Source organism: Scophthalmus maximus, chromosome 2, assembly GCF_022379125.1.
Source record: "Scophthalmus maximus strain ysfricsl-2021 chromosome 2, ASM2237912v1, whole genome shotgun sequence".
NCBI classification, from domain to species: Eukaryota; Metazoa; Chordata; class Actinopteri; order Pleuronectiformes; family Scophthalmidae; genus Scophthalmus; species Scophthalmus maximus.
In genome coordinates this window covers 30,105,563-30,122,876 of record NC_061516.1, presented here as the reverse complement: position 1 = coordinate 30,122,876, position 17,314 = coordinate 30,105,563, and the positions used below count along the sequence as shown (strand labels likewise).

The following is a 17,314-nucleotide window of genomic DNA, read 5'->3' as shown; positions in this document are numbered from 1 at the left end:
GGCCAGTTGTGATCCACATTTACTATTTTAAAATATCTCACAAAATGAAGAAGCTGTGTTGAGCTACAATCATCTTTGCCTTTTGGGACTGTCTCTACATATGTCAATGCTGTACACTTCTTTCAGTAAATAAACCAATCACAGACACCATCCTGACACCTGTACCCCCCCCCCCCCCCCCTAGTCTGCAGGCCTACACACACACACACACACACACACACACACACACACACACACACACACACACACACACACACACACACACACACACACACACACACACACACACACACACACACACACACACACACACACACACCCACACACACCCACACACACACACACACACACACACACACACACGATCCTAACCTACGCTTGACTTGCTGTCCAAACTGTCATCTCTCAGATCAACAGGGGCCCTCAGTTAGTAGTTCTCTTTCAATACTGTTTTACATGTTTGGCTAAGTACAGATAATCTTTACTGTCGGTTAAATCAATGCCAATTACATTTTCATCCCACAGTCTGCTTGCTGCCGTGTGCCTAAATGTTTTCACAGCAGCAACCAGTGTAGCTAACATCCACGGTCATTGATGCTCCCGGCTCAGTCCCAGCTGCTGCACGATCAATAGCATGTAGTCGATCTGATGTCAAACTTTCTCAGCAGACTAATCAAATCAGTATTAATGCTGAGGAGATCTGAAGAGACTAAGGATATTTTATACCCCTTCATTTTACTGAGCAGACTTCTGGTATAATTGTAAATCAAGTCTATGGCTTTACAGAGATTTTGCAAATTTGCAGTGAGAGCTAATGATTATACTCGGCTGCACATCTGGAATTAACGTTAAGCTGTGAAAACAGTTGAGGATTTTATAAAATAATCATACAGGACACCCATTGCTTAAAAACAAGATATATGAGAATTAATAATCTTGAGAAAGTGAGCAATCACCAAAATGCAAATCACTTTTATGCAAATGCTTTGATGATTAATGGCAAACTTAAAAAAAACAAAAACCTGACACAATTAGTTCTGTTTTTCTTTTTCATGGTGAGGAGGTGCAGTATAGCTCACAGAACCAATGCTTTAAATAGTCCAAAAACCTCATGCATCTGGTGCACGGTTTTGTGATGAAGACGTCTAACAAGCATAATCCTCCACCCACAGCTGGGAGAATCAAATACATGGCTTTGCAGTGCAGAAGGTGCACGTGTGTGTGTCGTAGTTCATGGTTAAGTATATCCTTTGTTGCTCTCCTTAGTGTCAGTGCAGTGTGTGTCTATCTATAACTGACAGGCACACCCCTCCTCCCTTATTGACATAATAACAGTGAGAATAGAGCCATTGTCGAGCTAACAGGATACAACAGAGAGCATAGCAGGACCCACAGGCACATTAAGCCAACATTGGCTTGTGCAGTGAAGCCTACTGAGTCTTAATTGAATTGATAGAGAGCATGGGGAGAGGGTAGGGGAGGTCGGGTGAGAGGAATTGATGAGGAAAACAGGAGGAAAGATAATTAGGGAGGGGGGGACCGGAGAAGGAAAATTGAGAGAAAGACAGAAAGACATTATGGAGAAGGAGAGAGAAGGAGTTGGAAGAGTAATAGGGAAACCAGGGGAGCTTCAACGATGACAGAGATTGAAAAATAAGAAAGATGGCTGGTTAATAAATATGAAAAAACAGAACAGAGAAAGAGCGAAAGGTGAAGAAGGAAAGTGGGAGAACAGCTGGATAAAGAAAGAGAATGTGGACCAGAGAACAAAATAATTACATAGTGAGGGTGAACATGATGAAAGAGGGATTAACCTATTACTAAGCAGTGATAGTAAATAATGAAGTGAGGAAAAACAAAGGAATTAATAAAAGATAATGAAAAAAAGGCATGCAAGAGGTGAATTTACGCTAAGAGAGAGAAATAGTTGATTGCCAAATCGGCAACCGAGCTCCTCTTCATGACTACAATTAATGTGCCCGTCAGGAAAAATCAACGCAAAACTGGTTCAATGCAGTTTCTGGCCAAATTAAAACACGAGCTAGAGAAAACAGATAACAAAACTCAGTGTTAGTGCTGAAAAAACCTCTCCTGCTGAGATAAAAGTTCAGTTAAAGCTACTTTGTATGTTGACCGGGTTAAAAATATCACAATATAAAACTCGGTTGTTTATCCCGGTTAGGGCAAAATTCTCTTGTGAAGGAAATGACTAAAAACCTTTTCTCTCACACTGAGAGAACCCGATGGAAGGTCAACAGAGTGCGAGGCTGACAGTAAATGCAGACAGCACATGGACGTTCCAAACCTAATGAGGGATCGTTTGGCTCTGCAATGCAAAGCAAGAGGGACAGCTTGGCAGACACAGCCAGTGTGAGGTTCCAGTGTAGAGGTACCAAACGCATGTCAATTTATACTCTTCTTTCTCCCCAGAGATCATTTTTCACAACTTGTCTTAGACATTATGTATAATGAAAGTGATCAAATTGCCACTTCCTTCCAGTTTGACATGCCCCATCTGTTCCGAAGGCCTATTTTATAGGATATTATTCCCCTTTAAAGCGATTTGCTGGCATCAATATGTGTCGAACGCACATCGTCAGAAACCTGCAGATGACACCACTGCCCCTGCTTACATCTTTCTACATACAGTTTGTGCTGCTGGTAAAACCGCTATACACTCATGATAGTTGTTTTATCTTCATGTCTCACCTTAATGAGGTCCCCGAGTAGTTTGTTGGCTTCTGTGTAGGCCTTCTTCACCTCCTTGAACTTATGTCCCAGTCCCATGCTATGAGCCTGCAATCAACCACAGTGAAACACGTGAACGTGTGAATGAGTAGAGTAACAATTCATCTTTCTTTTTTATCAAAAAGTGAAAGCATTCTGGGCAATTTGGTGTCATCCTGTGATTTAAAGCCTGTATGACATCCACTAAAAAATTGTCATTAGCTACAGAGTGCATTTGTTTAAAACACACTGATATGAACAAGTTACAAATGGGCTCAGGGATTTGCGGTGAATGCACAGCGAGGTAGATTCGGTCACTATCAAATAGTCTGTAGATTGATTCATTTTTAAGTTAATCACATATCTTGCATCTTCAGTGTCTTTGAACACCCACACACACACACACACACACACACACACACACACACACACACACACACACACACACACACACACACACACACACACACACACACACACACACACACACACACACACACACACACACACACACACACACACACACACACACACACAAATATTGCTCCTCCTAAAAAAGACAACGAATAACATATTTTTCAGAAGTAGAAGTACGATTTTTTTTTACAATATTCTGTCTTAAGACATTTTGAATGACACTTTCTGTCAACGGTCTTTTCACTAAGCTGTCAATTACAGAAAAACAAGTACACAAACAATGTATAGCTGTATCGTTTTGCATCCCGTGACTGTGAATATAAATATTGCATAGAGCTAATCCTTTGTGTACATCCTCTCAGATGCCTCAACCCCGTCCAGTACATTTCTACCTAAGTAGGTAAAAATGTAGAGAGGATCTTTGTGAAATACATTTATACATTACTGATTTAGCTTTGAAAATCAATCCTTGACGAGGACAGTGAAACAGGACCAGAATAGCTCACTGTACCTGGAAGTGAAGGTTGGTGTACTGTCCTCCTGGTATCTCATTCTCATAGACGTCAGCATTGCCAGATTTCATGGTGGCAGTACAGTCGAATGGAGCATACAGGCCTCTGGCCACTTCCCAATATTCACTGTAGTCAAACACCTTCTCCAGAGCAATGCCTGCGACAGAGCAGAGGAAAATCTCATCAGATCAATGGCCACCAAGGACTTTCCTTTTAATGAGACTACAGTAATTTAAAACTAGGCTTTCTATTCATTTTATGGGGGGATATGGAATATGGAGAGAAACAAAAAGTTAGATAATTAAGTGAAAGTTTTAGAATGAATGTGCCTCATTATTGAGTTGAATTGTTGTGTGACTAATGTGTGAATAGTAATAACTAATAGCTAATTCGTTAAAATATGTAACTTCATGATAATTTTTGACCGAGTGCTGAGTTTGTTTAAGCAAAGAGAACTTTGTCTGCCAACAAAAGGCCAACACATCAGGTAGGTGTGGATGTGTCTCTAAGTTTTTGTATATGATTTACTATACCAGGGTCCCTTTCAAAAAAGTCAGCAAACTAAAATGTCAGCCAAGACATTTCTACTGTATATAATCTGCCAGGAGTTCTTATTTTGGACAACTCTTATAAAACTGCATTTGGTCAAGTCATCTTTGGAACTTAAAATGGTTTAAGGGGCAGAGAAGCTTGGACAAGTCTCAATTACAGTGTAGGTCAAGTTTACTATTAGCCCTTAGTTGAGCTTGAATTCACTCTGCATTTTCATCTTGCCTTTTTCCCTCATTAAATCCCTGTGATATTTTCTGACCCTTTAAAAAACTGTCCCTGCTCATATTCATGACATTCTCCTGCAGCCAGGTAAATTGCGCTAAAGCTGATTACCTTCAGATAAAAAAAAGAAAAAGAAAAGCAATGGTAGCGCATAGGAGCTTTTGGCCAATGATGAGAAAACTATGGACAAACAGGACTACAAAGTGACATGCTTGAATTTCCAGATTCAAAGCGAGTACTTACTCCAAAAAGTGCCTGTGTGCTTCCACTGTGATCTTGGTGGGGAAATGAAGCTACTGTGAAATCAGTGTGAAATGAATGTGCATGTTGTTGCTCTTCAAATTCAGATGCCTGCCAAGCCAGTCAGTATTTAGGTCAATTTCCTTCTCTGTTTGAGAACACCATTTGCTAAGCTTCTATTGTGAAATTACAGCCTCCATTTACAAGGGGATGTGACAGCATGTTCAATGTGACATCAGGCGCTGTTGATTCAAATGTCAGCTAAGGTCACATTTCACCCACCTCCAGCTAAACACCTCATGCTACACTTCATGTGCTCGAGGGCTTTCAGTGGAATAAGTTGTAATAGACGTAAGAAAACACAAAGAGCTGATGATGGGTTCATAAAAAATGGAGTGAAAAGAATATTCTTCAAAAGATGATTGTAGCTCTCTGACAGTAATTTTCCCCCAAACCATTCCCATCTGTTGTTGCTGTGCTGGGACAACAGCTCAGACTGTGGCTGTTTAACAGTTATTTATGATGGATCATGAGGAAGACGTGAATATTTGTACCAAGTTTCACGTCAATCACCCAATAGTTATTGGGATATTTCAGTCTGGATCAAAGTTGGACCAACTGACCCACAGTTAATCTCTTGACCGATGTCACTAGCTCCAATGGTGCGGTCAGGGTCTCGGTTGTGTTTTACAAATTTAATAAACCTAAATGCATTTTAGAGTTGGGTTTGAACCCCAGACCTTTGTGTGAGGAAGCAACTGTTGTTACTTCGGAGCTACAGAAAAAACTTCTTTCCATTATCCTACAGTTTCCTGTTGTGAAGTTTGTTTTGCCAAACACTGCACCGGAAACTCTTGTGAAAGCTGGACGGCTTTGGCAAGAAGCATCTTTTTTAACCAACATGTAAGTTTGCCATAATGAAGCGAGCACACCAATATTCTGTTGTATCAAATCAGTCTCTGATCTAACGCGTCTATTTGACAGGTGAATGCAACAACACACATCAACAGCAACATGTGTATGTATACGAAAGGCTTGCAGGCACAATAGCACTTGCCCTCCTATAGATCAGTCATTCAGATGGCTGCTTGGCAGTGATTAAGTGCCATCAATATACAACTCATTAGCAGCACAAACTCACTAATGCATGAAGACAGAGAGACGGACATACACACATTTACATTCATCAAGTTGTGTACCTTCTCTACACCCACACAGATACACACACACACACACACACACACACACACAGTTTGTGCTTGATGTGATGATGAGGGCTAAGCAAGATGAACAGATGAAGACAGACGAGACGTGCGAATACTCAGGGAGAAAAGAAGGCAAAATTAAACTCAGACAGATGAAGACAGGGAAAGATAAGAGGGAGGTGAACAAGAAGCTAAGTGTGTTTGCACCTGCCTCTGTCTGGGTTTAGTTGCTGGGTGTGGGTCTGTGTACATGCTCGAGTATAAATAGTAATAGTACTAATAGTAATATGTGTGGTGTGTATACATTCTCCATGGTGTGTTTGATGTCTGCTACACGCTTGAATCCCATGCTTGATATATTGGAAAAAGGTTTAAGACCACTTTAATGTGTCTCATCACTCAACTGCACACATGTTTGTGAATATGCATGACTTTTTTTAAATAACAAAATATGCACGGGGGGTGTGTGCAAAGTGTGTCCGACTGAACAAATACACTGGCAGCTTAAAGACAAATGAATTAACCAGCGACGCTCTGCTTTTGCCGACCTCAGAACAAAGAGATTCTACGGGAGACACTGAGGGAGTGGAGGAGCAAAGACGGAGGGAATTTAAGGGAGTGAAATAGGCACGTAAACTGCTGATAATTGCTTTAACGCTGAGTGAGAAAGAGGGAGGTCAATGTGAAAGTACAGAGAGGTAGAGGAGGCCGAGCACACGGCACAGCTCTGAGGTGGGAGACAGGGGAGGGAGTGAAGGAAAGCATTAAACAGACTAAGGTCATAAAGGTATGGAAGCGTCCAAGGTTGTGCTCTGCTTGATTACAGAAGTAGAGAGAAGGGCAAATGGAGATGGAAGGGGAAAAGCATAAAGAGAGCCCGAAATGAAAAGAGGAGACAGGCACAAGGTGACGGATATAAAAGAATCTGGAAGTGAGGAGGAGTTTGGCCGCATGTGATGCATAATGCCTCTGTCAGGGTCACATCAGGACGTGTGTTTTTGGGAGACAACCTTCATCCTGCTCTGCGTCAAGTTCCGCGAATAAACTGACAGACTTGAAAACCTCCCGATCTTGAGCGATGACCTTGCTCCCCCCCTCACAAATTGATATTGTTTGACAAAACTCGATTGTGTATAAATGATGGGAGAGTTCCTCTCACTGTGGCACCTTGATGCAGTCATTTTTCATGTCTTTCCTACATTGCCCAGAACAATATTCGCCGGTTCCAAAGAAACGGACGTGAACCTGTTGCATTCAGCTGTCGGTTAAGTGTGTAGACGCAGAGAGCGGCAGTAGAGCGGGAGGTTTTCCCATCAAAGCACAAGTCACACATCACACTCAAAGCACAGCATGCTTTAATGGCTCTGTTGTGTTTATGAGCCATTACAGAAATGACTTCTTCTGACAGATTTCTTCCTGTATGACTGTTAAATATTGTTGCAGAAACAATGAGTCTCGAAACGAAGCTTGTTTATTACACCAAGACCTGGTGTTTAATGTGACCTCCTGCTTTACAACATCACTGCAGTTGAACTGGAGATAGTAGTGTGACATCATGTTGGCTGTTGGGTCACTTGTTTTCTTTCTTTTAGAAAACCTTGTTATCAGCTGGTCCCAGTGTTGTTGGAACACTATATGACATCACTGCTACGACAGACAGACAGACTTTATTGATCCCAAAGTGGGAAATTCTGGTGTGACAGCAGCAAAATGCTTTAGGCTTTAATTACATTTTCATTAAAAAGCTAATCTGCATTTAGCTACCATACAGTAACAGTCTGCTTTTTATCTAATAGTATCCTGTTCTACAGCAGCAGACAGCACGTAAGCTGTGCAGAGTGAATAGTGTAAACATAATTAACAGTGGTTCTGTAATGGCAATGAGCTATCAGATCTAGTTAGCAGAGCCGAGTCAGTTTTCACAGTAGCATTACTCTGCATAACTAAGCAGCAAACTCAACATCGGTTTAAATTCTTCTAAAGCCTGTTTTGTGTTCCTTAATCTTCATCCACAGCTTTAATATATTTTCCACTCTGCACCCGTCATTGTGGGAGGCAGAGGTCACTGAGCCCAAGCAGTTATGGGAGGGAGCGGCTCCAGCGTTTTCATAACATTGAGCAGAGTGAACACATTATAAATCCATCCTTTCACCTATTGTGCGACTCCCTGAGCAGATGGAATGAAGCAGTAGTCCACAGTGAAGAGTGAAGCAGGCTTGTGACAGGAACACCACCCATATAACCACACAGAATGTAGGCAGAGATACAAATGATTACCTACAACCATTTCAAGGTTGCCTTGGGAGAAGCTTTTAACACCTAATTGCTCCAGGGACAGCTGCTCTAAGTAAAAAAACACGGCTGTACTGAGCAGCAGGTTCTATCTCTTAACAAGCTGCCATGAAAACAAGACCACTTTTTCTCCATCCATCAATCTATTATCTACACCGCTTATCCTTTGAGGGTCGTGTGGTGGCTGGAGCCAATCCCAGGTGACATTGTGCGAGAGGCATATCGCAGGGCTGACATACAGAGACAAACAACAATTCACACTCATACTCACTCCCACAGGCAATTGGACGAGTCTCCAGTTCACTAAACCTGCATGTCTTTGGACTGTGGCAGGAAGAACCCAGAGAAAACCCACACAGACATGGGGACGACATGCAAACTCTACACAGAAGGTTCCCGTTCGAACCCAGAACCCTCTTGTTGAGAAGCCCTCACCTTATCTACATTCTTATTCTACAACCAATACCTTTCTATACAAGCCATTCTAAGCAGTATGTGTTGATCATTTTGACTAGGGCCATAATTAGTGATGCGCTCTGTCATTTATGGATTTGTTGATCACAGTGATTTCAAAAAATATTTAGACCCCTTGACTTTTTTTTTTTTTTACCTTCTGTTATGTTGCAGCCTTATGCTGGAATAATGGTAAGTGATCTTTTACCTAATCAATCTATACTCATAACTCATACAACTGAAAATTTATGACAAAAACTCACATGTGCGTGATTGTGACTTAAGTGAACAACCACTGCAAAATTGATAGCGTGGAAACACTGTGGGTATAACACAAGCTTTCCATACTTAGATATGGGGATTTTCTGCCATTCTTCTTTGCAAATACTCACTCTATGCTTTGATTTTGTGTGTAATTTTATAAGGAGAAAAAATCAGGGGCTCTGAATACTTCATAAATGCACTGTTCATACTACAATAAGAGAGTCATGGTTAAATGACCACTTACCAGTGTCAAGCTCAGTGCCTTTGGCGCAGGCCACAATGGCTCCCATGCTGGGCTGAGACGTCATACCAGCCATAGAGTCGACCTGGAGAGATTCAATCAATATGACTGATGTTTGATAAAAAGCCCTCATCATTTTACATTATTTTACATACACGGAGCATGTAACTAGTCTGCAAATCTGTGTGTTATGATTGTATCTGTATCTGTGTGTGGCAAGTATATTTCAGCAAGATTCACCTTGTTTGTTACTGTGCATTCATTTCCTAATACTTGGCAGAGTGAAAAGACACTGTTTAACTACATAAATCAATGGAATCGATACAAAAAAAATGTTTTGGTGGGTTTGTCTGATCCGCGGTGGACTCAGTTGTTTGTTTCAAGGAACTGAACAGCAGAACGGCACAAACCTGCAAATAGCAGCCAACAGTTTTAATGAAACTGCCCATGCTGGCAGCATGCGTCAGTGAACACAGCAAAAGAAATGTTACTGGCTTCAACAATTGTTCAGTCTTTGTTTCAGTGACATTTCAAAACGCAAAGTGCAAAAGCTGGTAGAAAATTAATGTTTGGTCATGTGGTTTGAGAAACTTGTGGGTGGATACTGGCCTCTAAATAATTATTTCAGTTGTGTGTGTATGTGTTCCTATAGTGGTTGATACTTGTTAGGCTCAACACAGTATCATGATCATCAGATGGTTTTTATTAAAGCGGATAAGGATTTAAAATCTCTCAAAATTGTTTTAATAAAAGCAAGACATCTAGAGAATACTTGACTGATGCAGGAAAAATATACAATTCAAATGTTTTGAAATACTCACAGCCACATCAACTACATCAGCTCCAGCTTCAGCACAGGCCAGCATGGCGGCTACACCGGCTCCAGCTGTGTCGTGTGAATGCACATGGATGGGTACATCTGGGAAACGGTCTCTCAGAGCGCGAACAAGAAGCTTGCTGGATTCTGGCTTCAGCAGGCCGGCCATGTCCTGGTCAGATAGGACGAGAGAGGGTTGACAGAAAAATTTAAGAATGATGTGATGTTTGACACAATATATTAAAAACACAAAGCGGCTTTATGCAAAACAACTTAAACCAACTTAAACCAGATTAATTTAAACTACCTGCTCATTAGGCTGCTCATGAAATCACACCACAAATATAATATGATAATTTGGTGGAATCAAATCAGTAAACACAGACAAAACAACTGAAGCAGAAAGAACATGATCACAAATACCAAAATTCTTAAAGTTATTAGGCCTGGGAAAGAAGTGGTGTTGATTACCTAAATTAATACATTTTAATCCACATAATCATCAAATTATGATGCATGATGCATTCCAAATGTAAAACTTCCCCCCTGGGTTGAATTTAAGCTAGTGTCCATCTTTAAGGAATTTAGTTTAGGACCAGGCTTCATCTGGTGCTATTCCGAACCCTGACAGAAAGCAAGTTCGAGTTAATGTGGTTCAATTGATGCAACTCTTCTTTTTTGTTTTGAAATTCCCTATCGTCGATCTCAAGAAAACCATTAATAACAAAATACTGACTAAAGTTGAGGACTCCCTCACAGTCGTGCAATGATGATTACGATCTATAAATCTTAACTGATATTAGCAGGCGTTCCCAGAGAGAGCTTAGATGTTTAGTTGCGCTCCCTTTGATGATCACTGCACTCCTTCAAGTTATAGTGCATGCTCATTTCCTCTTTTAAAACTTCATTAGCTGTGCAAGCCTTTTATGAGATTGCCACAGCTGCGTATTATGGTTCACACAGCGGTAGAGCAGGAGATTATCATTTCACGTATGAAAATATTCTACCATGCTTGAATAAAGAAATTAATTCTATGTGAGCAGTATCAGTCTTTTCATTCAGATGAACAAATACCAATTATTTCAATAGGAAATAAAACAACCTCGTCTGTGTTCAACAGTTAACATGAGCGTTTCCTATTAATCGAAACGCTCGGGGGGAAAATACGCATGTATGTGTTTGAGTGTAAAAGTGTTTTTGTTTTTTTCAAAAGGATTAGGGTTTGTACACGGTCATGTCAGACAGCCAAAAGGTTTAGCTGGTAGTTAGTGCGGTTCATAAGTAAAATGACATGCATAAAAAATATATAAATCTCAGCAAGTATTTGCAAACACTCTTTTCAGCTGTTGGTTTTAATTTAATGGCAGATGGCCATGTATTTCCATACACAGGCAAACAATGAGAGACTTTAGATTAACACAGGGTTTGTTGTAACTCTAAGTAGTCGCAAACAGCAAACACTTGAGGCACTAGATCCTAGAGCTTCCAACTCTCACCTTGATACACAGAATGTGGGTTCCGGCTTTGACGAGCTCGTCTGCCAGTTTCACATAGTAGTCCAGCGAGTACTTCTGCCTCATTGGGTCAGACACGTCGCCCGTGTATGAGATGGCAGCCTCCACCACACCACCTGCGGATCCGGCAGCCTCCATCCCCAGCAGCATGTTTGGCAGGTAGTTCAGGGAGTCGAATACACGGAAGATGTCCATACCGTTCTCCTTGGCCACCTCGCAGAACCTGGAGGAGAGGTGGGCGGGCGGCGCGATGTTAGCCAACAGCACACAGTCGAATCAAATTCAAATAAGACTCAAATCCAAGGGTACATTTCAACATTATCATATTTATGAGTTTGTCTCCATCCACAGTGCATCCCAGATAATAGCACTGGGTTCGTATAAGCCGTTTATATCCATCTCCATATCACTACTCGTAAATATCGCTGTACCTGCGTTAATACAATTTTCTCACTATTTCCATGAAAAGTGAGCTTACACAGCCTGCGGGAGCCACAATAACTCCAGAGGAGCGGACACCCGCCTCATTATCCAGCTGCTAGTGGTAAATCCCTCCTTCTCTCCTGTAGCTTAATCAGGTTTTTCATAACTGGGGTGAGTGCTGCGTCTCTGTGAATGCAATATTTAGATACACCGAGAGCTTTCGATTTGGTAAATAAACAGACATACTTATTGTCGTTGCACAAGAGGATTACCAGTCCGGCGTCTGCATGTCCAGTATTTTGTTTCGTTCTACAATGCATACAAGTGTTGTCTAGTGGATGTTGTTTGGCACCGTAGCAAACACGTTGCACTGTCCTACATCTCTCAGAGCTCAAGTGAGCACTATTCATGTGGATTAGAGCGTTTCTCTGTCAAAAACATTGCTTTCTTCAAGTGACAAGAAGATCTGGTTAGCAATCACATGACCCTTTCAATCCTGCAGGCATTTTACATATTTTCAAATGTTACGCCCTCTTGCTGCAGAGTGTACAGTACTGTGACCCTGTGAAATGCACTTTAAATCAATGAAATGGGATGAAATTACACTTTGATTTGATTTAGTTAATATAGATGCTTTGGCCACTTGGCCGCGGGCTACTGCACAAAAATGTTGAGGGCGAGAGAGTGACGGAGTGAAGGGAGGATGGAGAGAGAGCTGAGCCCACAGATCAAAGCCATTAATCACAATCGTGCAAGATTTCAATGGCACTCCCCCTATGGGACGGAGAGTGAGGGCGGGAGAGGCAGATGAAGAGCAGTCGATCTAGAAAGAGGGAGTTAAAAAGAGGGAAAGAAGTGTGTAATGCAGAGGGATGAATGGGGGCGTAAAACAGGGAGCCATAAGAGTAGGGATAAATAATGACTATATCATAGGAGATAGGAGGGGGGGGGGGGACAGGGGGATCAAAAAGAACATGGAGGACAGGGGAGGTGTGTGTGTGAGAGATTCAATGGCAATAAGGGAGGAGGGGAAAGCTGCATTAGTCATGAAGCCACTAGTAATTTATTTGAGGTGAGGGAAATTGCACAGAGCATCTGTGTGTGTGTGTGTGTGTGTGTGTGTGTGTCTTTGTATATGGTGTTGCGTGGAACTGTCTGCAGGTGTGAGTGCTTGAGTATACATGAGTCATCCACATCACTGAGGCAGCTTGTGAATCCATTTGGAAGTGTTCGAGGAGTGTGAACGTGTGTGTGTGTGTGTGTGTGTGTGTGTGTGGATATAGGAGTATTTATGGCCCCTAAATGGTGTGCATTGCCGGTGTGCATCTGAATCAACTATGTGTCAGTGAAATGTATGTAATTTACTGAGCATGGTAGGGGGCAACGGTAACCTGATTAAATGCTTGTGCCAGTTGTGCAGCTTATACTATATGCATTTGGATATGTTTACAAAGATTGCAGCTGTGTCTGAAGGCTTTATACTACATATAGAGTTTGATTTATACAATGTAGGCAAGAGTAGGAGGCGAAAAAAATGAATACTATCAAAAGTGACCAAGCTTCAAGGAACTGAAAAACTCCATCTACTGGGAATCGCCACAAGATGTTGTTGAAAGCTTTAGAAACAGCATGTAGGATAGACCTTCAGTTTGTTAAGTTACTGTATATCCAGCCATGCAAAAATTGTTTAAAACACAAAAGACAGAACACAACAAGCAATCAAATGGGCTTGTTTAAGGAGGAAAGGAGAAGAAAATATCACAGTATGCAGTTAACAGAGATAAATTAACGGTAAACTTCGGATTGAGATAGTGTTATGATATATGGTGATAGTGTTTTTTCTATTGTATGTATGTTGGTGGAAAACCGATGTGCAATTTCCTCTATATTTTATTAAACTTGGGAAAAATTAAGAAAATAAATGTCAAGGTGAACTGAGAAAAATATATTATTACTTGAGAGTAATTTGCTGGCTTCAGAAAAAAAGCACTGTATTTCATAAGGGTGATTATAGGGATTGATTGATTAGTCCTGCACCACATGGTGTCCAGTGTGTATGAGATTAACAACAGCCAATATGATCATGTAACAAATATTGAGGGATCACATGCACACACGGACAATTATCTATCTTAGCAACCATTGTTCTGAAATTTTTTTTGCCAATTTTTCATCACAAAGCCAACTCAACCTTCAGACAGTTGATGTTTACTTTTGAAATTTAAAAATGTTGCTCATGACTAAACATAATTTGAATATTTAGGCATTTGGACAATAGTATGGTAAATAGCCATAAGATTTGGCTTTATGTTACGTCTGATGCCAAGTAGTTTTGTTGAAATAGGATAAGCTGGAACTTAGATCAACAGAAACTCTGACCTCCAATGTGTTTCAATTGTTTTTGTGCTTCCCTTTCTATTGTTTCTACCCCATTGTTATTGTGGTTATTCAAGGACTGCAAGAAATTTCAATCATGTAAATTGCCTGGCTGAGGTTACAGAGAGAAACAAAATTATGTATGGAATTGATGGTCACCCGTGTTGTTCCCATGGAAACAACTCAGTCAGGGGAAATGTTTTATAAATAATGAGTGACGAACAATGAAGCTGGAGAAGTGGCAGCTGGTTTGAAGAGAAACTTATTGTAACTGATGTTTTTCCACAGTTAAACCAAAAAGTGGTTTCAACACAGTATACAAGCTAAATAGGACACAGTTTTGTGACAGAGAAATAGAAAAGATGTGCGCATGTTTCAGTGAGACTCGGGATGGTAAAACTTGTTAGCTCTTAAACATTTGATTGAAGGATAAAATCTGTGTGTGTGTATATGAGTGGCTCACTTAAAAACAGCATTATCAGGGTAGTTGGTGTAGCCCACAGCGTTGGCCCCTCGCAGCAGCATCTGGAAAGGGACATTTGGGATCAAAGCTCTCAGCTCCTGGAGTCTCTTCCACGGACACTCGGACAGGAAGCGCATGGCCACGTCAAAGGTGGCACCTAATAAAACACACACACACACACACACACACACACACACACACACACACACACACACACACACACACACACACACACACACACACACACACACACACACACACACACACACACACACACACACACACACACACACACACACACACACACACACACACACACACACAGTGATGGGAGTTTAGTTCAGCTGTCATCTCAAATCTTATCCTTCATCCCAACTTTGATGTCAATTTTAGGCTGAAAAACGAATATTTCTAAAATATCCTATCAGCCACAACACACACATACACAGATGGTACACAAAATACACACAGACTTGGCTCCATATCAGCCAATTCTGTCTGCCACAGGGCACGACATTTCACAGAGAGATGAAGGCTCGATTTGGGGCACGAAAGAAGTGCTGTGCAAACAAAACAAAAGGAGTACAGAACTTTCCCCGGTAGCAGAAATGGCACTCGGTGAAACGACTGGAGCAATAGTGGAAAGAAATAGAAAAGGAACCTGCTTGTTGGAGAAGGCCAAGGCGGCCAAAATGTACAGTGACAGAAGCTGAGGAAAAAATCAAGAGTGAACAACAGACAGGCATTCACATGAAGGAGAGCGTCCTGATGACAGAGAGAGCTCTGGGACCCGACTGATAATAAGTTGGCAATATTTCTATGAGATCAGTAGATAACAACTTCTGCCTACTGATTATCACAACTTGGTGTTTCACTCTGCCTCAATCAAAGCACTGGAAACAGGGGTTGTAGTTCAAATTGGGATTTTGATGGTGAATGTTTTGGATAGTAGCTGTGTTGCCAACACTGTACTACTGGAAACCAGAAACAAACATCTATGATTCATTGTCCAATCTGCAAGCAGAACGGGTTTTCTGCTGGTGCTCTTTCTAACGAGAGCTGTGGTGGAAATGACTATATTCTGTTATGGTCAAGAAGTTGATGAAAAGAAAAACGATTCCAATCTTTGCGACGGTGGTACCAACGTTAATACCACTTAGAAGTGCTAGGGGGAAACGTTGCCTCTTTAAAGCCACTTTAAAGTCCAAGAAAAGATGTAGTGGAAGGGGAGAAAAAAAGAAAGAAAAAGATAACAATCTCTCATTTCCCATTTTGGGGGAGTAGATTAGCAGATCTCATACCCGTTTATCATACCAGCTAGAAATATTGAAGCTTCCACAGGTTTTCTGCTGATCCAACACTATCATCATTAAATTCAATTTTCTGAGCACTTATACATTCAGACATAGAGAGAATACAAAGCACAAGTGGCTGTTCCCTTCTCCGGGAGAAGCAGATATGACATAAAAAAAAAACAACATTTTATCAAGTTTGGGAATTTTCTTCCCCCTGATTTGGATTTTAGTCTGCGTCGGCATTACTTCGACTACTGGTTCAGAGCGAAAAAAAACAACTTGTATCTGATGTTAAACATTAGCGTTAACATTTAATTGCACGTGAGATAGCACACCATGATGCTGAGTGGGGAATTCATCTGGGACAGCAACATTTACTCTGATAATTAGATAACACGAATGAAGACTGACAGCTGGTCGCACATGCAAGACCTTAGGCACAGGCAGCGTCCAATCTGCCATGAAGATGTGCTGAAACAAATCAGATGGACGGCGGGAAACAAGCATTTTATGCAATCCCCACTATTGCCAATAAAGTAATCACCAAACGATGTAATGTTTGAAGATAGACGACAGAAAAAGGACTTATTTGGGGGTAAACCGTCTCCTGGAATAGGTGTGGGAATACATGGTGTATCAGGTGAGAGTAAATCTTATATTAAACTCTATAATAAAACTGCTTTTATGGTCTCATGTTGGCAAACTCTTCATCCCAATTATCCCTGGTGGGAAAATAAAGTTCTATGAAGTTAACTTCTATCTCGTGCTCTTGCGCCCATGAAGGAAAGCCTGTGATGAATATAGATGATTAATATCGATAAGTTACATAAGCACATACTTCTCAGCAGTTATCAGCATTTTTTGCTTGAGTGTACAATTATAGCTCTGATGCATCTGACTCTTTGTCCGGCCGGATCAATTTTTATGCATTGCTCTGGATTGGCTGATTAACAGCTGCAGTACCCTGACTTTGGTGCTGGCTTGTGTCTACATCCTGTACAGTTGGTACAAGTCATTTTAAAAAAACACAGATCTCTGGCGGCTTATACAAAGACCAACAAATCCTCCAATTCATACAACAAACTATATGTGTCGTACTGTATGTGTGAAAAATGACCAAATTGACAGTTTCCTCAATACGCGCCTCTCCCGGTGTCAGGAGGTACGCTACAAATACTTTTCGCCTCAGAGCATTGCGGTGTTTTATTTGATTTACCAACACATGGTTGATGAGCTTGTAAAAGGCCTTATTATCTATTACCAAGCCTACGGTACGTCTACGGCTGACCTGTAGATGCCTA

General features: G+C 41.1%; 1 protein-coding gene across 2 annotated transcripts in view; it reads right to left on the bottom strand.

Annotated features, from left to right (window-relative positions):
• pcxb (pyruvate carboxylase b) overlaps positions 1-17,314 on the bottom strand; it is a 249,637-nt gene that overhangs the window by 24,216 nt on the left and 208,107 nt on the right. For both annotated transcript variants that reach the window (XM_035624173.2, XM_035624172.2), the window contains exons 16-21: positions 14,719-14,875; positions 11,439-11,679; positions 9,947-10,114; positions 9,129-9,210; positions 3,656-3,813; positions 2,710-2,796 (exon numbers count right to left, since the gene is read on the bottom strand). In XM_035624173.2, the coding sequence (XP_035480066.2) occupies positions 2,710-2,796; positions 3,656-3,813; positions 9,129-9,210; positions 9,947-10,114; positions 11,439-11,679; positions 14,719-14,875 (893 nt within the window). The remainder of the gene's footprint in view (positions 1-2,709; positions 2,797-3,655; positions 3,814-9,128; positions 9,211-9,946; positions 10,115-11,438; positions 11,680-14,718; positions 14,876-17,314) is intronic.